Source organism: Tachysurus fulvidraco, chromosome 12, assembly GCF_022655615.1.
Source record: "Tachysurus fulvidraco isolate hzauxx_2018 chromosome 12, HZAU_PFXX_2.0, whole genome shotgun sequence".
Classification (NCBI taxonomy): domain Eukaryota; kingdom Metazoa; phylum Chordata; class Actinopteri; order Siluriformes; family Bagridae; genus Tachysurus; species Tachysurus fulvidraco.
This window is the reverse complement of record NC_062529.1, coordinates 15,265,457-15,283,409: the sequence shown is the minus strand read 5'-3', so window position 1 is coordinate 15,283,409 and position 17,953 is coordinate 15,265,457. Positions and strand designations below refer to the sequence as shown.

The window sequence follows — 17,953 nt, the reverse complement described above, 5'->3', positions numbered from 1 at the left end:
AGCCAATGTTTAGCATCCAGAATGTCATTGTAAAATGCATGAAAAATTAGATGAGCTCTTGCTTGATGCTAGATATAGTTTTTCAGATTACATTATTGTTTGTTGGGAAATACAGTGAATTTCTTCTGTTTTTTAAACCCTCTTGAGCTGCAGATATATACAAATATAAAGTGTACTGTTTATAAATTATTCCTTACAGTCTTTAGATGAGTGTAAGACAAATACAATTAAGTTGTCAAGAATATGTTGCTGATTGTAATATAGTTGATAAATCACTTTCACAGGGTTTCTTAGTGGCAAAAGAAAAACAGCCTTTAACAGATAGCTCAGTATTAAATCATGGCATTAAATGTGTCTTATTTTATATGATGATGATTTAATTCCACTGTTTTTGTTATGCTGGAAACAATGTGAACTAATATTCATGTGTACATTATTAATAGAAAATTATAAAAGAGAATTTCTTTGTCCTATAGTCTTGTAATCCCAAAACTGGCCTCTTATATTGTACTATACTTTACAGTGTATTTGAACAAACATAACCTAAATGGACCTTTTTGTCAAACCTTATAAAATGGACACTGACAAATAGTATGTCTATTATACAGTTACTATAAACTTCTCAGGTGCACACAGTATGCACAAAACCTGAAGGTTTGTTATAGTGTATGTGTTTAATGAAATGCTGCAACAACATATGCTATACTAACTCTGCTTCAGATGAGTATTCATTACTTAAACACCATTGCCTTATTTTAAGCTGAAAACAAATGCATTATTTATTAAATGCCTGATAATACAGTTTTGATCCAATTTTAATATAAATGACATAGCTGAACATAAATGCAAAGAATAGTAGCACCTTATTCAGTGAATAACAATAGTATACTGTACATAGAGACATACTGTACATAAGTCAGTAAATTTAATGCATAGAACAACTAAACTGTAATTTAGGCTTCTAACACAGTTAACATATTAGCAGATAACAGTATTTTGTTCAAATAATTTTATTTGACTCAAAACATTTCTTTGTTGAATTCATTGTTGAAAGGTAGAATACTATGAACCATTTATAATCATCTGTTTCTCAAAACCCTGTATAATTTGCAGAAGTTGATGCAACTTTGTGAAGAGTTGAAATTCTAAACATGCCTCTTCTCTTTCCCTTAATAACAAGCTTTTGCAACTCTTGAAACTTGCTGCTCTATTTGCAAAAAAAAAATGTTTTCATCAGCACTTTTAAAAGAATTCATTAACGTCTATGGGCTGTGATGAAAGTGATATCCTAGACCTATAATTTCACCGAATCCCATTAAAATGTTTATCTATTTGGAACCAATAAGTTCTTGTATGTTACCTCTCAGCATACTCGATTAAGGTCATCATTTCAGCATATACTATCCTCCCTAGGAATTGTTGTCAGTGAACATTAATGCCATGGGTTTCCTGATTAATGTCATACATAGCCTGCACCTAGTGACTATTAGTACTTCACTGTTACAATAATCTTAGTTCAGTGTGGACAGAGGGAAAACAATGTGCAGACATGAGCACTAATTATTAACACTAACAATTAAAATCACTCTTCATTGAAGTTTTGATCTCTACAGATTGATTTTCTCTTTTAGACTAGATCAGAGGCGTATTGATTACGTTTAAAGCCACTAACCGACTCTAGTGGCCAAATGGAGCCCTTTACATATTGCATTCATGTCCCATTGTTGATGGTGCTCAGATAAAACACATCAGAGCATTTGCTTGCATTTTGCTAACTTCTGGTAACTGTATATATATATATATATATATATATATATATATATATATATATATATATATATATATATATATATATATATATATATATATATATAATTACACTCATAACCAAAGCATATAATTAGAAAAAGTTTGTACTTGGATTATATATCTACTGTATAGTTAAATATATTTCGAATAGGTACAGTTTATCTGATGTATATCATCATAGTGCAGAGATTTACTGACTATGCACATCATTGGTACATCATTGGAGAAAATAATTAAAGGATTAGGCTCACCTGCTCACCTGCTCACCAAAGGCAGCAAAGCAATATACTGTATGTTAGAGACACAAAGCAATCTCTGTTAATAAGATCTTGTATTACACCAAGCAAGTTTAGAATCAGAATTATAATTAACAGGAAGACAAGAGATTAGTATTCACGATGTCAAACACCCTGCTAATCTCTAAAAAGAAGAGAATCCTCAGAGCATCTGAATGCTAAAAGAGAGAATGTTCCTGAGTGTGGTGCAAAGAAAGAAAACCATAGTGAGATTCTTTTAAAAGGTTGCTATTGATTGTAGTTTAGATGATACATCCATTTCCAACAGTTTGTCTATGAAGGGATGGCTGGTTATTAAACAACAGGAATGACAGTGAAGCTTTCGATCACTAGAAATAGAACCAGTTGGAGTGACATGTTGAAAAGGTGATAAATAGGAGCAGAGATGAATGAAAGACATTTCGTAAGAAGTGAAGTAGGATGTGGATCATGTTGACAGGTTGCATTAGATTAGGCTGTGAGTCAAGATTTAGCCTGGAAGGCAGTTGACATGAAATAAGTAGTAATCTTATTTTTATTTACACGAAACTTCCAACACTATAATAGAACAAAGAAATCAAAAAAATGTTCTGATAAAATAAGCAACAAGATTTAAACCAGCCTTGTTTTTTTCCTGAATTTTTAGGTTAAGCTATAGACATGTGACAATGATCACAAAGTAAAATGTTAGAAAAATGAGGGACAAGAACATGACCATTCTGGACATTGTTGTCAGTAAAGTGGCTTTATCAAAAAGAGAGCAAATACGTATGAAGACAAGAGGATAGGACGAAGAAGGATGTAAGAAAATTCTTTAGTTGCTGGAGGAAATAATGGCAAGTGACTGCCAAAATCTATAGTTAACAGAAGCTAAAAAGCCCTGAACACCATACAGTCAACAGAACTGACAGAAATGCAGTCTGAAGGTGCAATAAAATGAATGTAGGATTGACAGCAGCATAAGTCAAGTTGAAACACACCCATCCTTTTAAAACATATCTTAGCAAAGAGAAAATATTTATTTCTATGTGATCATACAAGTTATAAGTTGATTTAATCCCATTTCTAGACATGCATCTCTAGAAATAAATGTTTGCAATGAGCAAATAAACAAAAATACATCAAAGTTCTCATTATCAAAATCATCATTAATACGTACTGAAATTGCTATGAAATCAGCTAATAAAATCTGCCAATAGAACATTAAGACAATTTTAAGTTTGTAATTAGAAAAATGTCTTAAACTTACAACAAACAGCCTTAATAATCTAATATTTGTTTTCTTATTTTGTTAATAAGAGTCTCATCATTTAATAGTATTAGACATGTTCCCTGTGGTTAAGCTATTTACGCTTGCAATAGATATTTTTTTATAGTCAGCACAGAGCACCTAGAAGAGACAACTGATAAGAGAAACTCCACAGACAAACATTAAGTTTGTATGAAGATGTATGGAGTTATGCATGAAGAATTCAATTTATGACTGCAGAATTAATAGAAGTTAATTTCTTCTCCTCATGATGTTGGTTGTAATATTCACAGAAAACATTTTAATTGCAAGTGTTTGTAAAATGCGTAATTGAGTACTTGTATAAAACTTAATAAAATCGTGACTATAAAGCCTAAGACGTAATGGTGTCCCTGAATCAAAGTCATGCACTAGTGTACCCATTAAACTGATGCAATACAGCAAATAAACCATAAATCATACTAAATTTACTGCATGTGGGAAGATCTGAGAGTTTTCTCATAAATCTTAGTTTGCTTAACAAATAACAGGCTTACATTTAAAGTCTTCTGTAAATTTGCTTGGATGTGTCTGATCTTTGTGACATCTCTATGTAATGACTACAGTAACAGTTGCCAATTCTGTCGTAATTACATATAAATGACATAATAGAGCGTAATCATTCTCTGGCCTAGATTTACAGAATTAGAGCTTTTTTTATCCTTACAGCATATGAATACTTGTTTTGTAAGCACATCTAAAATGTTGGTAAAATCACTGTTTAACATTGCATTTCTAGCAATCTTTGTCAATGCCAAGGCCTCCAACTATCACTACCTTCCCCTTCAGGCACAAAATCAAGTTTCTGGTTCAGCAATCCTGATGATAATCTGACCCTGGCTGGTTTAGGTGGATGAGAGAGTCCATACTTTCAGAGGGCATGTAATGAATTCTCTGTCGTTTTAATGCACTTCACCTATGAAATGAAACAAAATGCAGACTGGTCACCTGAGGAAAATCTGAGTGCTGAAAATATTTACTGATACAGGTAAGTGTAAATTTAAAACACTAGCTTATTGACATGTCTTAATATATAACTCTGATTTTAGATACTTTATCTTTCATAATGATCAAAGTAATGCAGCCTTTCTTCTTATTTTTTTGCCATGAATCTTCTGTCGTGATTTTCAGTGTAGGTGTGGAATCTCTTAGGAATTTTCCTTGGAACAAATTTCCACCCTAATCTTCCCAAGCGTTAACACTCAGAGACCCTGTTTGTGATGAGTTCAATCTCCTTAATTTTGATTTTCTTATATACATTTCTATAAATCAGTTTTCCTATATTTGTGTACACATGTTGAGCAGACAATGCTAGAAAAAAGGCAGAAAGACAGCATATGGAATGGCAACATTTGCTTGAAGATGCAGCAAAGTTTTCAAAAATGAATGAATTTTTGATTCCAAGTCGATTGCTAGAAAAAAATATTAAGAAATGGCCTATTAAAAGTTGTTAGATTGCTGCAGTAGTGCTGTGTAATACATTGATCTGTACATCGTAGGCACACTGTCTGTATTGTACTGGTAATTTGTTTTGGAAATTTGGAATTGATTTAATTCCTAGAGATAATTTAATTTAAGATCTTGTAGGCTATAGGGTATTTAATGATGTATTTAAAGCTAAACCAAACATCATTAAGTGAACATGGGGCTGCAGGATTCCTGCCCAAGTAGGCCTTTATCAACAATTTGTTGCAGTTCTCATTTTTACGATTAGACACAATAATACCTTTATGGAGTTTAATGAGGCTATCACACTGCCCCACGTCTTCTCAAAAAGTGGGTGAGCAACCACTGAATAAATGCTGTATATTTTCAAAAATGCTTTTTATTACAAGGCTATTTATTTTCTGATGTACATTTAATCTTATCTAGTCTTGAATAATAATACCAGTTGATACATTTTGTTTCTTATTTTGGATATATGTGGAGTGGCATTTTTAAATTTTCCTAGACTTTCCCTGTTTTAGTATGTCCTTGGGTGACGCGTTTTCTGGACGCTAAACTCCAGTCCCAACAAACATTATGTGACAGACGTTTCGACAGTAATAGCTCTGTGGATGTTGATGCAAGAAGACACAGTGGCTTCATTATGCATTTGAATGGAAAGCTTTCTCACAGACAGTGAAACAACAAATGAAAAGGGCACAATAACAAGGTGACATAGCAGACATAATTTATTTCTCTAAAAAATGTTTATGAGGTTGATTGAGGATTTTAGCAATTATATTATTATTGTCTTGACTGTGCATCTAATTCTTTTGCAGTGAAACAGATTACCTAGCAATCACAGTGTTCTATGAAGCATGTATAATAATGCTTTGTTGTGAATCACAAATGTACAGCCCAGATGAGCGAGTGAGACTAAGGTATTCTGTAGAATATTTCAAGCTGGAATTCAAATTTAATTACTTCTCATTATTTTGATTTCTGTGATACTGCTTTCCTGAGATGGGAAAAAAGAGCTCGAGGGAGAAAAGACTCAAATGTAGACCATGAGCTAGGTCACACTTGGAGCTTGTTTAATGAAAATCTAAGCATGGTGAACTGTAGCTGAACAGTGGTCTGATTAGGCTAGGTTTAGAGAGTGCCATGGCAGAGCATGTGCTTTTCCTGTCATAGCATCCTGACTGGCCCGGACCAGCGCAACGATAGCGGGATGATTAATTATGGTACTGATGAAATGTGATAGCTGTGGAAATGTCAACGAGATGACACCACTCGTCAGTATGATGCAGCGGGGAGGACAGATCACACGCAGACATCTGGAGGGATGTGGAGCAGCAGGCGCTTTCTGCCTCCGCACCGTCACTGTTTCTGTCCTGTGTTGCCTATGCTTCTCTCCCTGCTCAGCTCATAATCCTGAGAGAATGCTATTTATACAGCTAATACCACAGCAGTCACTGCACTGACATTCATAAGGCTGGTTAATCTGGCTGAATCTTAATCCATTTGTTGCATTGTAGATGTCCCTCATAAGCATAGTTATGTCTTTTTATTCATATTCCATTGTCAATTCAGGGAAGGATAAATATCTATAGCATTCAGTGGTGGTATATTTGCTTTTACAACAAATACAAGCTCAGTACTTTTGGAAGTCTGCTTTTAGCTTCTGAATGTTGGCAAATCTTTTAAAAGAAAACAAAGCTGGAAACACACAAACCGTCCCCAAAGAACTTGGGGATTCCACGCAGAATAAATTAAATCAATGTGATAAATCCCAGAGGAGCTAAGATTTGTCCAGTTGTGTATTTGTGCATTCTGTGTGCCACTTTAACTGTGTAAAGCCTATTTCCTCTGCACTCGCCTGCTCCATTTTGGAAACACAACGAACAAACATCTATGGATGTTTGTCAACGAATTAAACATCTGTGGATGAAGCAATTTATTTGCTCAAAACACATCAGATCTGCTTAATTCACCATGGACCTTTTCATAACACCTCTGAACAACATCATAATATCTGAGCAAGATGACTGAGGAAATAAAACTTAAATGTACTTTGTATGCAATGAGTAAACTGAGTGTCCATATGGACTTCTGCTACAAAGGATTTATTTATTTATTTTTTTTTTTTGGTAACAGGTAATTTTTGTTTTGTCACAGGTTAAAAGTTTGAAGCTTTCAGTCTCAGACATGGGCTTTTTCATGGATTTTAAAAGGATTTTCTAGTTTAATGAAAGAGCTAAAGTTTAATTTGTTGTAAAGCAAGTAGACAATGCAAGATTCTGTCTTCATTTGCAATTTTAGTAGCTATACTTCTTAGGCAAGATCTTTTAGAAAGTATGCAATATTCAATTCATTATTTTTGGATATGTGGAGAAAAAAAACACTGCAGTCATTACATCAGAATATAGCTGGTGGAAAAAGTAGAAGGCTGCCTACACACAATGGTGCTAAACCTGGCATTCCTGAAAAAGAACAGCATTGCAGCTCTCAATCTGCTTCATTTACAGCACACAATCAGCTTAATACAGTCTTAAAGCTCTTGGACTACAGTCTAATATGCTGAATAACTCGATACTTGCCTTATGTGCACATTTACAGTTAATTGCAAGTTAATGCATAATTATTTTTTGTATCTGTGCCTAATTTGCTTTTCTACGATACAAGCAGATTTTATCTTTTGATTATTATCAAATCTGAGCATTTAATCAATGTGTCTAAATAAAGCAGACTTTTCCAAAGTGTTGCTCTAATTCCTTTGACATTTGTGAGTAAACACATATCTGATTCCTGGTCATGAAATGTTATATCATCAGAGTCCACACATGACTGTACAGCAGGATTCCTCAACAAAACCCAGTGTAATAAACAAATCCATAGCTTTTTGTATTGCTTCCTTTGTTTTTCTTATTTAACCACTGTTTATTGCTTCAAGTACAAATCAGTCTAAAAAATTTGAATGAATTAAAATAAGAATTTAATAAAATACATATAAAATGACATTTAATTAAAATAATTTTCTAGACTGATCTAGGTTTTTAGTAAAAATGTTAAAGTAAAGTTTAGTTAAATATCAGAGCAATACTGCTGTCTTATCATCTTAATTCTCTTCGCTTAGTGACAAATTAGCCAATACTGAGCGATTATTATACCAAACCAAAACACTGCAAGCCATGTAGGACTAATTGAATAGTAGCAATTAAGAAGATGTGATAATGAAACCCTGCTACTGTATATGATTGCCATAAGGATAAGTGGAATATTGAATGTCATAAATCACAGCAGAGTGAGGAGATTCTATAGAATCCCCAAAACAAGTAACTAAGTTAGTTATTTGGCCAGAATGTGTGTGAATGTTGCTGGACCGGTGTATAAACTGAAAAAAAATTTGAGTAATAATTGTATCTGTGGTGACTAATCAGTAATCTGGTGATGACATTTGTGACCTCTAGTGGCAGGGTATGAAATAGCTGGTAACCATGTGCAAAATGTGGTTTACAAATGTAATGCAACCTACATGTCTCTGCAAAAAAACGTGATTATAGAAATTAGATCATATTTCTAAAAGCAGAATCGAGATTTGTTTAATGAAGAAATGGAAAACAAGACATAATTAATGAATGCTGTTAGTCATGCACCAGTAGAAATATTGGGGTCTTCAGGTATCTGAAACATTATTCTTCCCAAAGATATTCTTAAAAATAAATCTTTTTTAAAATAATGAACTGATAGCTCCAAAAGTGTTAAATTGGGTTAAGATGTGATGAATGCAAAATTCAGATTATACATATCACATTATTTTTAATGCTCATGTATTGTTACATTTATGGCATTAGTCAGATGTCCTTTACCAGAGTAACTTCCATTTCATCTCATTTTATACAACGGAGCAATCGCAGGACCTGGAGTTTTAACTCAGCACCTTCAGAAATGTAATCCCAACACCTTAATCACTATCACATCCCGCCAAAGCATTTAATGAGACTTTATGCCCTGTGGATTGGGTGGGTGTCATCCTGAAGACTACAGAAATGTTTTATTATTGGATTAAGTGCTCAGTAAGAATATTTGATTTGCATCACTCATTGAACAATACAGAAACAAAATGCAGGGAGCCCAAACAAAATGCAGAGAGCCCATAGGTTTTCCTTTAATATGTCACCCACCTATTTTGTATTCAAAATATTTTTCCCCTTTTGTAAATTCCTATGTAATAAATTTAGTCCATAGATAGCCAAAAGGGTTGCTGTTAATTTGGACTACTTTTAGCTCTTGGGAAAGGATGACCAGTTGTAGGGTGCAGTTGCTGTGGTTGTGGTGAAGTATTGATGTTCATTAATCTTGCTGTAAAGCCACCAGCTGCAGTTCTGTGAGCAGGAGCGCTGACCAGGAAACAGGACGTCTCCTCATCCTCTGACCCAGCACAGGGTTTGTCCAAACACAGCACATTTTAGACATTAGACAGGGATGCCCTGTAGCTGAAACACAAAGCATATGAGCCATGAAAGGCTAAACAGACAACTTGCTTAATGAAAAATAAAGCAAGCAAAGCAATATGACTTCTTAAATTGTCTTACTGCGTCAGTTTAATTTTCTATTTCTGGATCTGCTAAAGCAAAGCATCTGCTCACCAAAATCTTTTATTACTTAAAAATGACAATATAATTATAATATAATATAATTAGTTAGAGATTATCTTTTGATGAATTTGTGTTTTATCATGAAATGTTTACAGAAGTTTGTGATGATACTTTTAATGGTATCTTTGTTTTTTTATTTTATTCATTTTCAAGAAAATTTCAGTACAGGTTTTTTGCCAGCATATTTTCCAGGACTTATCAGATGCAAAACACTGTAAGAACATAAAATAATTAGTGTGAAAATCTTGATAAAGAAGAAGTTTATTCCAGCGTAGCAGTGACAAAATGCATGAAGTACTTTGAGTTCATCGGAGTAAAGAAGAACGCAGGACAAATCCTGCACAACCTTTTTTTTTTTTTTTTTTTTTTTTACTGTTTTTCCTCTTTGTAGGGTTTTGCTTTAAATGTAAGTATAAGAACTGAGTGTATCCAAAATGGGTGGGTCATACAATGTCATCTAGCCAGATGTCTTTAAATGTTAATCATGGTCACATACAAGGCTTAGTATTGTTATCACCCAAATGATCAGGTGAAATTATTGTTTAAAGAGTAATCATGGTCGCTGACTGACTGCTGATTGTTTAGTGATGGTCCTTGATGTCCTGCTGCTGCTCCCATACTAACAAATGATCACGGTTATTCATTTTCGAATTTTGAACATATTTCCTTATGATATTTAAGCCCTTTTCGAATGAGTTCTTTCTGACGTGTATCTTGAAATGGAATCTGGGTGCGTACAATCTGTAATTTCTTACAACACCCAGCAGTGCTTGTGACTATAGATTTTGTTAGGACAGGTGAGCATGAATAACAAAGCCTCAAACCAAATAAGATAAAGGGGCTGTCACACTTTAATTAATAGGTTAGTAGATAGAGTAAATCCATAATAAGGCAGAATTCACAATGTACAGTCATCCAGCATACAGCCTAGGAACTCAGTTTGAGCTGTTTCGGTTCTACCTTCAACTGGTTCCCTGGCTAGAATTCTATTCTCTCACCACGGCAGTCTGGCTTCAATTCCCAGGTAGGTAAGCTGCCCAGACACTGTGGCGTTTGCACAATTCAGTGCACTCTCAGTGGTGGTCCAAAGCCTGGTTAGAAATGGGAGTTCTGTATCAGGAAGGGCATCTGGCATAAAACCGCTGCCAAATTAAATATGTGGATCAAATATGCAGATCTGCTGTGGTGACCCCTAACTGGAGCAACTGGGAAAAAAGCTGAATAAAATCTGTGCTGAAGGTAATATTTTATGTTTTTCTTATATACAAACATACTACAATATCTATGAAACTACTACATTATCCCCTTTTAAAATTAGGTAACATGATTAGGAATTAAAAAGCAAACAAAGAAACCCTCTCAAAACAAACAATTAAACAAAAACAAACAAAAAGAAAGAAGGTAAATTAGAGTAACTAAAGCTTACGCACAAATTTATTTATTTTATTTTATTTTTTATAATTAAATATGTGTAAAAGAAGTGCCTTGAAGGTTTCAAGTTCCGATAAAGATAAATTCTGAAAGATTAATATACTACATATTATATAAAGTTAAGCTCACACTTATCAGAGACCTGATTCCAAACACTGCCTTACTATGTGTTTACTTACCAGCTCTAAGACTTTTATATACATTACCTGTAAAAAAATAAGTCACTTGAGACCTTAAACATGAGTAGAATTTTCTAGCATGAATTTTTCTATCATGACGTTTCATGATTTTCATTTTACAAATGAAAAATCATAAAAATTCATTTATTTTGATAATTTTATTTGTATCTTGTGCTTTCTGAGACATGAGTCTAAACACTATAAAATAATGATTTAGCATTCTTTACCATAAAATAGTTTTATTTGGCTTATGGGAAAATTTGCACACATCACCACCTGCTGGAGATTTTTTCATGGACTTTTTTTCATAGTGACTGAAAACCATTTGGCTAGTCTAACCTCTAAATAATAGATACAGAAAATGGAAAAATACACAGTACAGTTCGAGGACTAATATTACCTCTGTTGAATCATCTTATAAAATCACCATACATTCAATGAAAGCAAAAGAAACCACTGGATTTGTCTAAATAGAAAACATCCCCAAAGTTCAATTTTAGCCATCTATGTAGTTTATTTATCTAAAACTCCTGTTCCAGATTTTTCACACAATTGAACTAAACTGCATTCAACAACAACAACAACAACAACAACAACAAAAAAAAATGTACTCTTCCTAAGGGGGCATGTAACCATGTCTGCTGTTTGCTTCACTTCCTGCTGTGACCATACAGTGACATTATGCTGCAGTTAGGGCAAGGCGCTGTGCTTGTCCAAGATGCTTCCTTCCAATACAATTTTGGCACTGATTATTGTTCCATCATCCAACTCCACCGGGGCTTGGCAGCACCAAAAGCTTACCATCATGCCATGACATGCATGAGGTTGGGATACACATGAATTTATAAATTCAGAAATTTCTTACTCATTGTTACACACCCATACAAACAAGATGTAATGCGTCTGTTCTAAAGACACAGTCATCCATGGGGCTCTAAAAAAATGTATAACCTGATAAGGCTTTTGTTCCCTAAAAAATAAATGAAATATTGTGACCTGCATCACAAATACTGTGATATATACATTTTATTCTGCTAAATTGATTGTTTTAATTTTATTCTCCTTCTGTTCATAAGAAGTACCCAAAATGAATAGCTGTGGGATGTACATCTCATGATTAGGTGAATGTAATTTAACCATACTATTTATACCTGTAACACTAGTCTGTCATGGAAAAACTCTCATACCTTTAGTTTGTTCATGATATTAAAAAGAATGAATTTTATTTTATGAATTTAGTCATATTTTCCAGCTCTTTGGTTTTATTCTGGTGATATAAGTACATTTAAACCTTTTGCAATATTCTTTGCTTCAGCATGTTGGGTGACAGAAGGCTCTTTTTCTTTGCCAACCACCTGAAGAGAATGATGTTATGCTCGTCCTCTGCTCTGTGGGGTTCCTGTTGGCGACATTTCTCTGCTGATTTTAATCTGCCATATTTTTCACAAGAATTTAATGCTATCAGTGTTCACACTAGCACCACTGTACAGTAAGAGGTTCATAGTCATGTTGATTATAAAGGGGAAAAATCAGAAGCACTCAACGTATATACATACATATATGTGTGTGTGTGAATATATACATACATACATACACACACACACACACACACACACACATACACACACGCACACACACACATATATAAATATATATATAAAAACGTATATAAAAGTATGTTTAAAAATATATACAGTTATATATACAGTATATTTTTAAAACGTATATGAGTATGTTTAAAAATGGCAGAAGACACTTTTTTATTTATTGTAGTCATATATGTGTATCTACAATCGTAACCATATATGTATGTCACATATGGTTAAGATTTCATGGTCATAACTTCTCCGAATGCCTGATTTTACAGTTTATTTTGAAAATTTATGTAACAATTTTCACCATACTATCACATTCACTATTATATTCAGTGTTTTTATTTAACCTAAATTATATATGTAAAATAACGAACAGGTTAGAAAAACAAAGAGATGACATTAATGTAGTGCTTAAATATGAAAGTAACAAAGTATGAGTAATTATATACACAATATTGTAGCAAATTGGTTACTTGTACAAATTGCCTAATTGCATTACATGCTAATATGATGCAAAAAACTGAAGAAAACTTCCTCTAACACTAAGATCTGTTTTGCCAAAACTCTTGAGCATTTTTATATTTCAGTATTTTTTTCTAAATACTTCTTTCACACCAATAGGGGTGCTGCAGCAGCATATTAGCAGTGTTATTTCTGCTGTGTTTGAAAGAAATGCACGATAGTCTAAATAAATTAGGCCAAAGAGTAAATCTTGTTTTAAAATGACATTACTAATATGTCACAATAATTTCCTTTTTGCAATTTGTTACAATTCACCCCAATTTCTGCAAGCTGCTGAAGCTTATTTCTGAATGAGATGTGTTTATAGCTATAGTGTTCATAGTTTATAGCTATGTGTCTTGTTTCGTATAAATGTCTCCTAACACAGATCTTTACATGACTGGTTTATTGAGTGCTTATACTGTTACCTTGATGTGTCATATTGATATTTTATTGTGTAATTGTGCTACATAAAGGCAACATTGTGTGATTTCCCACTGACCCGATCAGTAAATGTGATAAAATGTACCCAGCTGACAATTTTAGGTAAAAAGAAACTTTTCTGTATGGTTCATATCAACAAGTCATAATAACATCACATTATAAAAAGGTTATTTTTTATAGCAGTCTAACCTTCTTATGACATTACTGAACAATTCCTGTAACATTCTCAGATAGATAGGGTATTCAGGCAATATAAACTGAAGCGTATATCTAGTTTTAACAGTTTCCTTCTAGACACAACAGTCAAAGCACCAAAGATACATATGAATCTTGAATTTCAATTTGGGTAAATGTCTTTGGAAGAGGATTTGATGTTCCATAACGTTCTGATTTGACATTGACCTGATACAACTGGGTTCTAGTAAGGTGTTAATAAAGTTCAACCATTAAGTAGATGACACTGGTTGAGAGCAAGTAGTCCTGTTTTAAGTTCGGGAAGTTTGCAGTGCCCTTTTTCATTGTGCCATGCTTTGTTATGCACTTCTTCAGCAAAGCTTTACCATCCCATAGAAACAACTTGCCATTGCCAAATATAAAGTTCTTACTTCGTGAACATTCCACAGATTCCTGTGTTTTAAAATCCAGCCTGTGATCTCAGTCCTAAATCAGGTCTTTTACATACAATCAATTAAAAAAGATCAAGCAGTCTTACATTCCATTTAAATTTGCCTATACAGTTAAATGCCATACTATACTGGAGGTTAATTGTTGCATAGCCTGAAATGTAGAATATTCTTTTTCTCAGCAGATTTGGATATCCTGTGTAAAATACTTACAATAGACAATATGTTTGTAATAGCATACCATAGCATATTATCAAGTTACATCACACTGTAATTACAAACAACGGATATCTCTTGTATACAATACACGGTTTTACACAAATGTAAACCATAAATGTTGTAGTTTTATATGGTGATATTCTGTACATCGCTTTTAATTTCAAAGTAACTTGACAACATTCCTGTTCAATACACATAATTTGGTTTATGTGACCTTGAGTGCATCATGATTACAAAGAAAAGTTGTCCAGTAAAAAAACAACAACTTTGTGATCAAAGTTAAAAGCACACTTAGAGGATATTTGCTTTGTAAAGGCTTAGGCCTCTATATTTAACAAGATAAAGAAGCACTTGTCTTGCAACATTACATAAGAAACTTGCAGCTATAATTAGAACCATGTAATAGAAAATTATTACTTTTAACAGAGGACACTGATTATTGCTGTGGAAAGTGATGATAATGTAGAGAAAATTAGCTTCAGATATTTGATTATGTTTTAGTAAATACAGTGTGAGGACATTCTTTGTTCAACATAAATACAACGTCTGTCTTATAGCAATGTACAGTTCCCATAGCAGCCGTTGGGCTGCGTAAATTGGGTCATGGACAATGAAATTCCTGAGTGACAGGTCAGTTTTAAGTCAGTGTTGGACAGTTCATTTCTATCCATTTAATTTTATTACTATCCTCCAATGGTGCATCAGTGAGCCTCATAAGGAGGTCTCCACACATGAACTGTTTCTGTGGAAAGAGCGGTGATTTTGGCAGCTCTCACTGCAGTGGACAATGAGAACCGGGAAGTAGAGCGCATCTTGGTAGGCTGGAGGGTCATCCTCAGTTGTGGCGATATTTCCAGAGAGACAGCGTGTGTTCTCACTGGGGCTCTCAGGCTCATCCAGGCTGCCACTCCTCCAGAAGCAGCTGCGGCGTGAGCCATATAGACGGCCCAGTGAAAAGCGGCTGCTGCTAAATGGAAGGCGAGGACTTGCATTGCAGATGCTTAAAGCACTACGGGAGAAAACTGAAGAGCTGCTGATGGCACGGTGGCATCGCTCACAGTTTTGCCTGTAACCTCCTGAGCGCTGGGCTAGGTCCATCAGGCCCGCCTCTGAGTAACTGGGCACCAGCTGTTGGTTGGAGCGGATGTGCCATTCTAGCTCAGTGCTGTCAATGGTGTTGACCCTGGGAATGCGTCTGCAGTATGGGTGCTCTTCACATGGTGTCATTGGGATGTAGTCTGTTCCGAAAAGCTTTTCCACACGGTAGTGGACGTAAGCTGTGCAGTACTCTGTCAGCACCCTCAAAGGCCATGAGAATGTCAGGAAGGCAGCTGTCCAAAAGACATAGTTAGAGATGTACCAGGGGTGGTTGTCTGGATTTGAGAAGGCAATCATGTACTCTTTGAAGTCTACATTTTTCAGGTGCATTCCCTCCCGGGCCTCCATATAATCATCAAGACCTTCATTGTCAGTAAAGAACCTGGCCCGCTGAGTAAGGTAGGAGTTCTCAGACTCCACATTAGCAAAGCTAAAGCACTTAGTGAACCTTAATTTGGTGATAGGTGATTTATCCAGGCCAACTAACTGCTTGGAAACATCCTTCACTCCACAGTGGCCATAGTCAAATTCTGCTTCAGCCACATGTGTGTTCACCCTCTCATGATACACCTGAGTGGTGGTGTAGGCATCACCGTTGCGGTAGCGTGTTACCTGTCGCGTTCGCCGGACATAATGGTAGCTAATGGCTTTCCACCAAATACAGGGCTTGGCCTGTTGCATCCTCTGCACTCTTTCATATATTCCTTCTACATCCACTTTGTACTGTAGCTCGTTCCTTGCATGGCAGTGCCAACACTCCACCAAGTAAACCACATAGAGCATGACAAGGAATGCTAAAGGGATATAAATGTAACCATCAGAGCATGGACTGTCATGGTATATCATGGACTTTCCTTTGTAGGCACTGTCGAAGCTTAGCCGGGTGACCTTGGTAACATGGCACCACACCATGGCTCCCATGCACCCGTACATAAGCATGGAGAGTAAGAGGCATTTCCAGAACACTTCTCTGCACAGGGACTTGCTCAGAGATTGTTTCAGTGGCCTTTGCTGCATGTAAACATGGGGACAAAATACAACACGAAAAGATTTACACAGGGGGAAACAGATAATGACTCATTAAGCTAGTTGTAAATAGCAAGTTGCAAGGAATTACTCATGGGTGAATGCAGATATTACATGCAATAATAAATTGCAGTGGAAACGGTTAATTGTTTTCCATGGCAGTATCAGAACATTGCTGCAAGATTACATTTATTGCTGCACAGAAATAATGGAACACATTTAATGCAATAAAGGATTATCATCCCAACTGTACCAACACAAACACAGGGGTGCTACAGTATAGGGTCAAAATCATAATTTTGTGCAAATGTCATGCATTTGCTCATGTGTTTACAGCAGTGGTTTCAAAAACTGTCCATAATTTAAATACTGCACGAATGACAATGATCTTGGTCTGTGCACTAGTAAAATGTGTTATTTGCTTATGTCTGGTGCAGCATGATGGTGGAGGAATCAGTCTGTTTTCCTACCTCCTCTCTCGGGTTGTCTGCTTCCTCCTCTAACGCGGTCGCAGTGCTGCTCTCACTGGCTGTCGCAGCCGAGCCTGGCGGGGACATGATACAAGGATGCACCGAGGATCACCGTTCAGAGATCAGAAAAAAAAAAATATTAGGTGCTTAATCGTTTCGATAAACGCGAAACGATTCCGTATTAATAAACGCAAATCGATATTTTCTGGTCTGCTTCCGTTTGCTTCCAGTGTCGATGTCCAGCAGTGTCAAATCTCCGCCTGATCTTGATTTCCCATGACATCTCCAACCGAAACAAGTGGCACCAACTGAATAACAGGAAGACACTTAAAGGACATTACGAAGAAGACAGTAAACATGCGCTGGAGACCTGAGCGATTCGTGTTTAGGTTGTAGGATGTGGTGGATTCAGGATGCAGCCTTAGTGCGCCGCCATGTCTCCGGTGTGATAAAGAAGACGCGTTAAGACGGATTTTAGACGCCATTAAAGTAACTACAGCAAGATTATCCTATTAACCACTATTACTGATTTACTAGGATTTACACATAGCAAACGAAGTTTACCAAGGTTAGAGGATACTTAGTTATTCGGCGGCAGGTGGAAGATGGGGAGCACGACCTTGTGCATGGAGGATGGAAGACTCCACTCTTTCAGCCGACAGCAGATGTCGACAATTGGGCCAAATTCAATTAACGGAATTGCCTGGTTTAATCAAACATCCGTTATTTTATTGACCTGAAATGTAAAACAAGACAGGTTTTTTTTTTTTTAAATTTATCATCGCCATAAAAGCACCATCTTACCCTAACACCCCTTTTTATGAGTTTGTGTATGTATCAACACATTGTTTACAGTCCAACAGTATAAGTTTTTATCATTACCTACACAGTGAAGGAAACATATATACATTT

At 35.3% G+C, this 17,953-nt stretch overlaps 1 protein-coding gene across 1 annotated transcript; it reads right to left on the bottom strand.

Moving 5' to 3' along the window:
* Nucleotides 1–12,810: 12,810 nt before the first annotated feature.
* On the bottom strand, nucleotides 12,811–17,711 carry tmem151bb (transmembrane protein 151Bb). Its single transcript, XM_027172092.2, has 3 exons — nucleotides 17,412–17,711; nucleotides 17,042–17,115; nucleotides 12,811–16,556 (listed from the first exon to the last, which is right to left on the bottom strand). Exons 1-3 carry the CDS (start codon nucleotides 17,524–17,526, stop codon nucleotides 15,159–15,161), a joined length of 1,587 nt encoding a protein of 528 aa, XP_027027893.1. The 5' UTR covers nucleotides 17,527–17,711; the 3' UTR covers nucleotides 12,811–15,158.
* Between the last annotated feature and the right edge of the window lie 242 nt (nucleotides 17,712–17,953).

Excerpts from the sequence above, each read along its gene's own strand:
- tmem151bb (XM_027172092.2), bottom strand. The coding sequence starts at position 17,526 with ATGGCGTCTAAAATCCGTCTTAACGCGTCTTCTTTATCACACCGGAGA. Across the intron at positions 17,116-17,411 it reads CCTAAACACGAATCGCTCAG|GCTCGGCTGCGACAGCCAGT; the intron begins GTCTCCAGCGCA and ends TGTCCCCGCCAG. Across the intron at positions 16,557-17,041 it reads CAGACAACCCGAGAGAGGAG|CAAAGGCCACTGAAACAATC; the intron begins GTAGGAAAACAG and ends GTTTACATGCAG.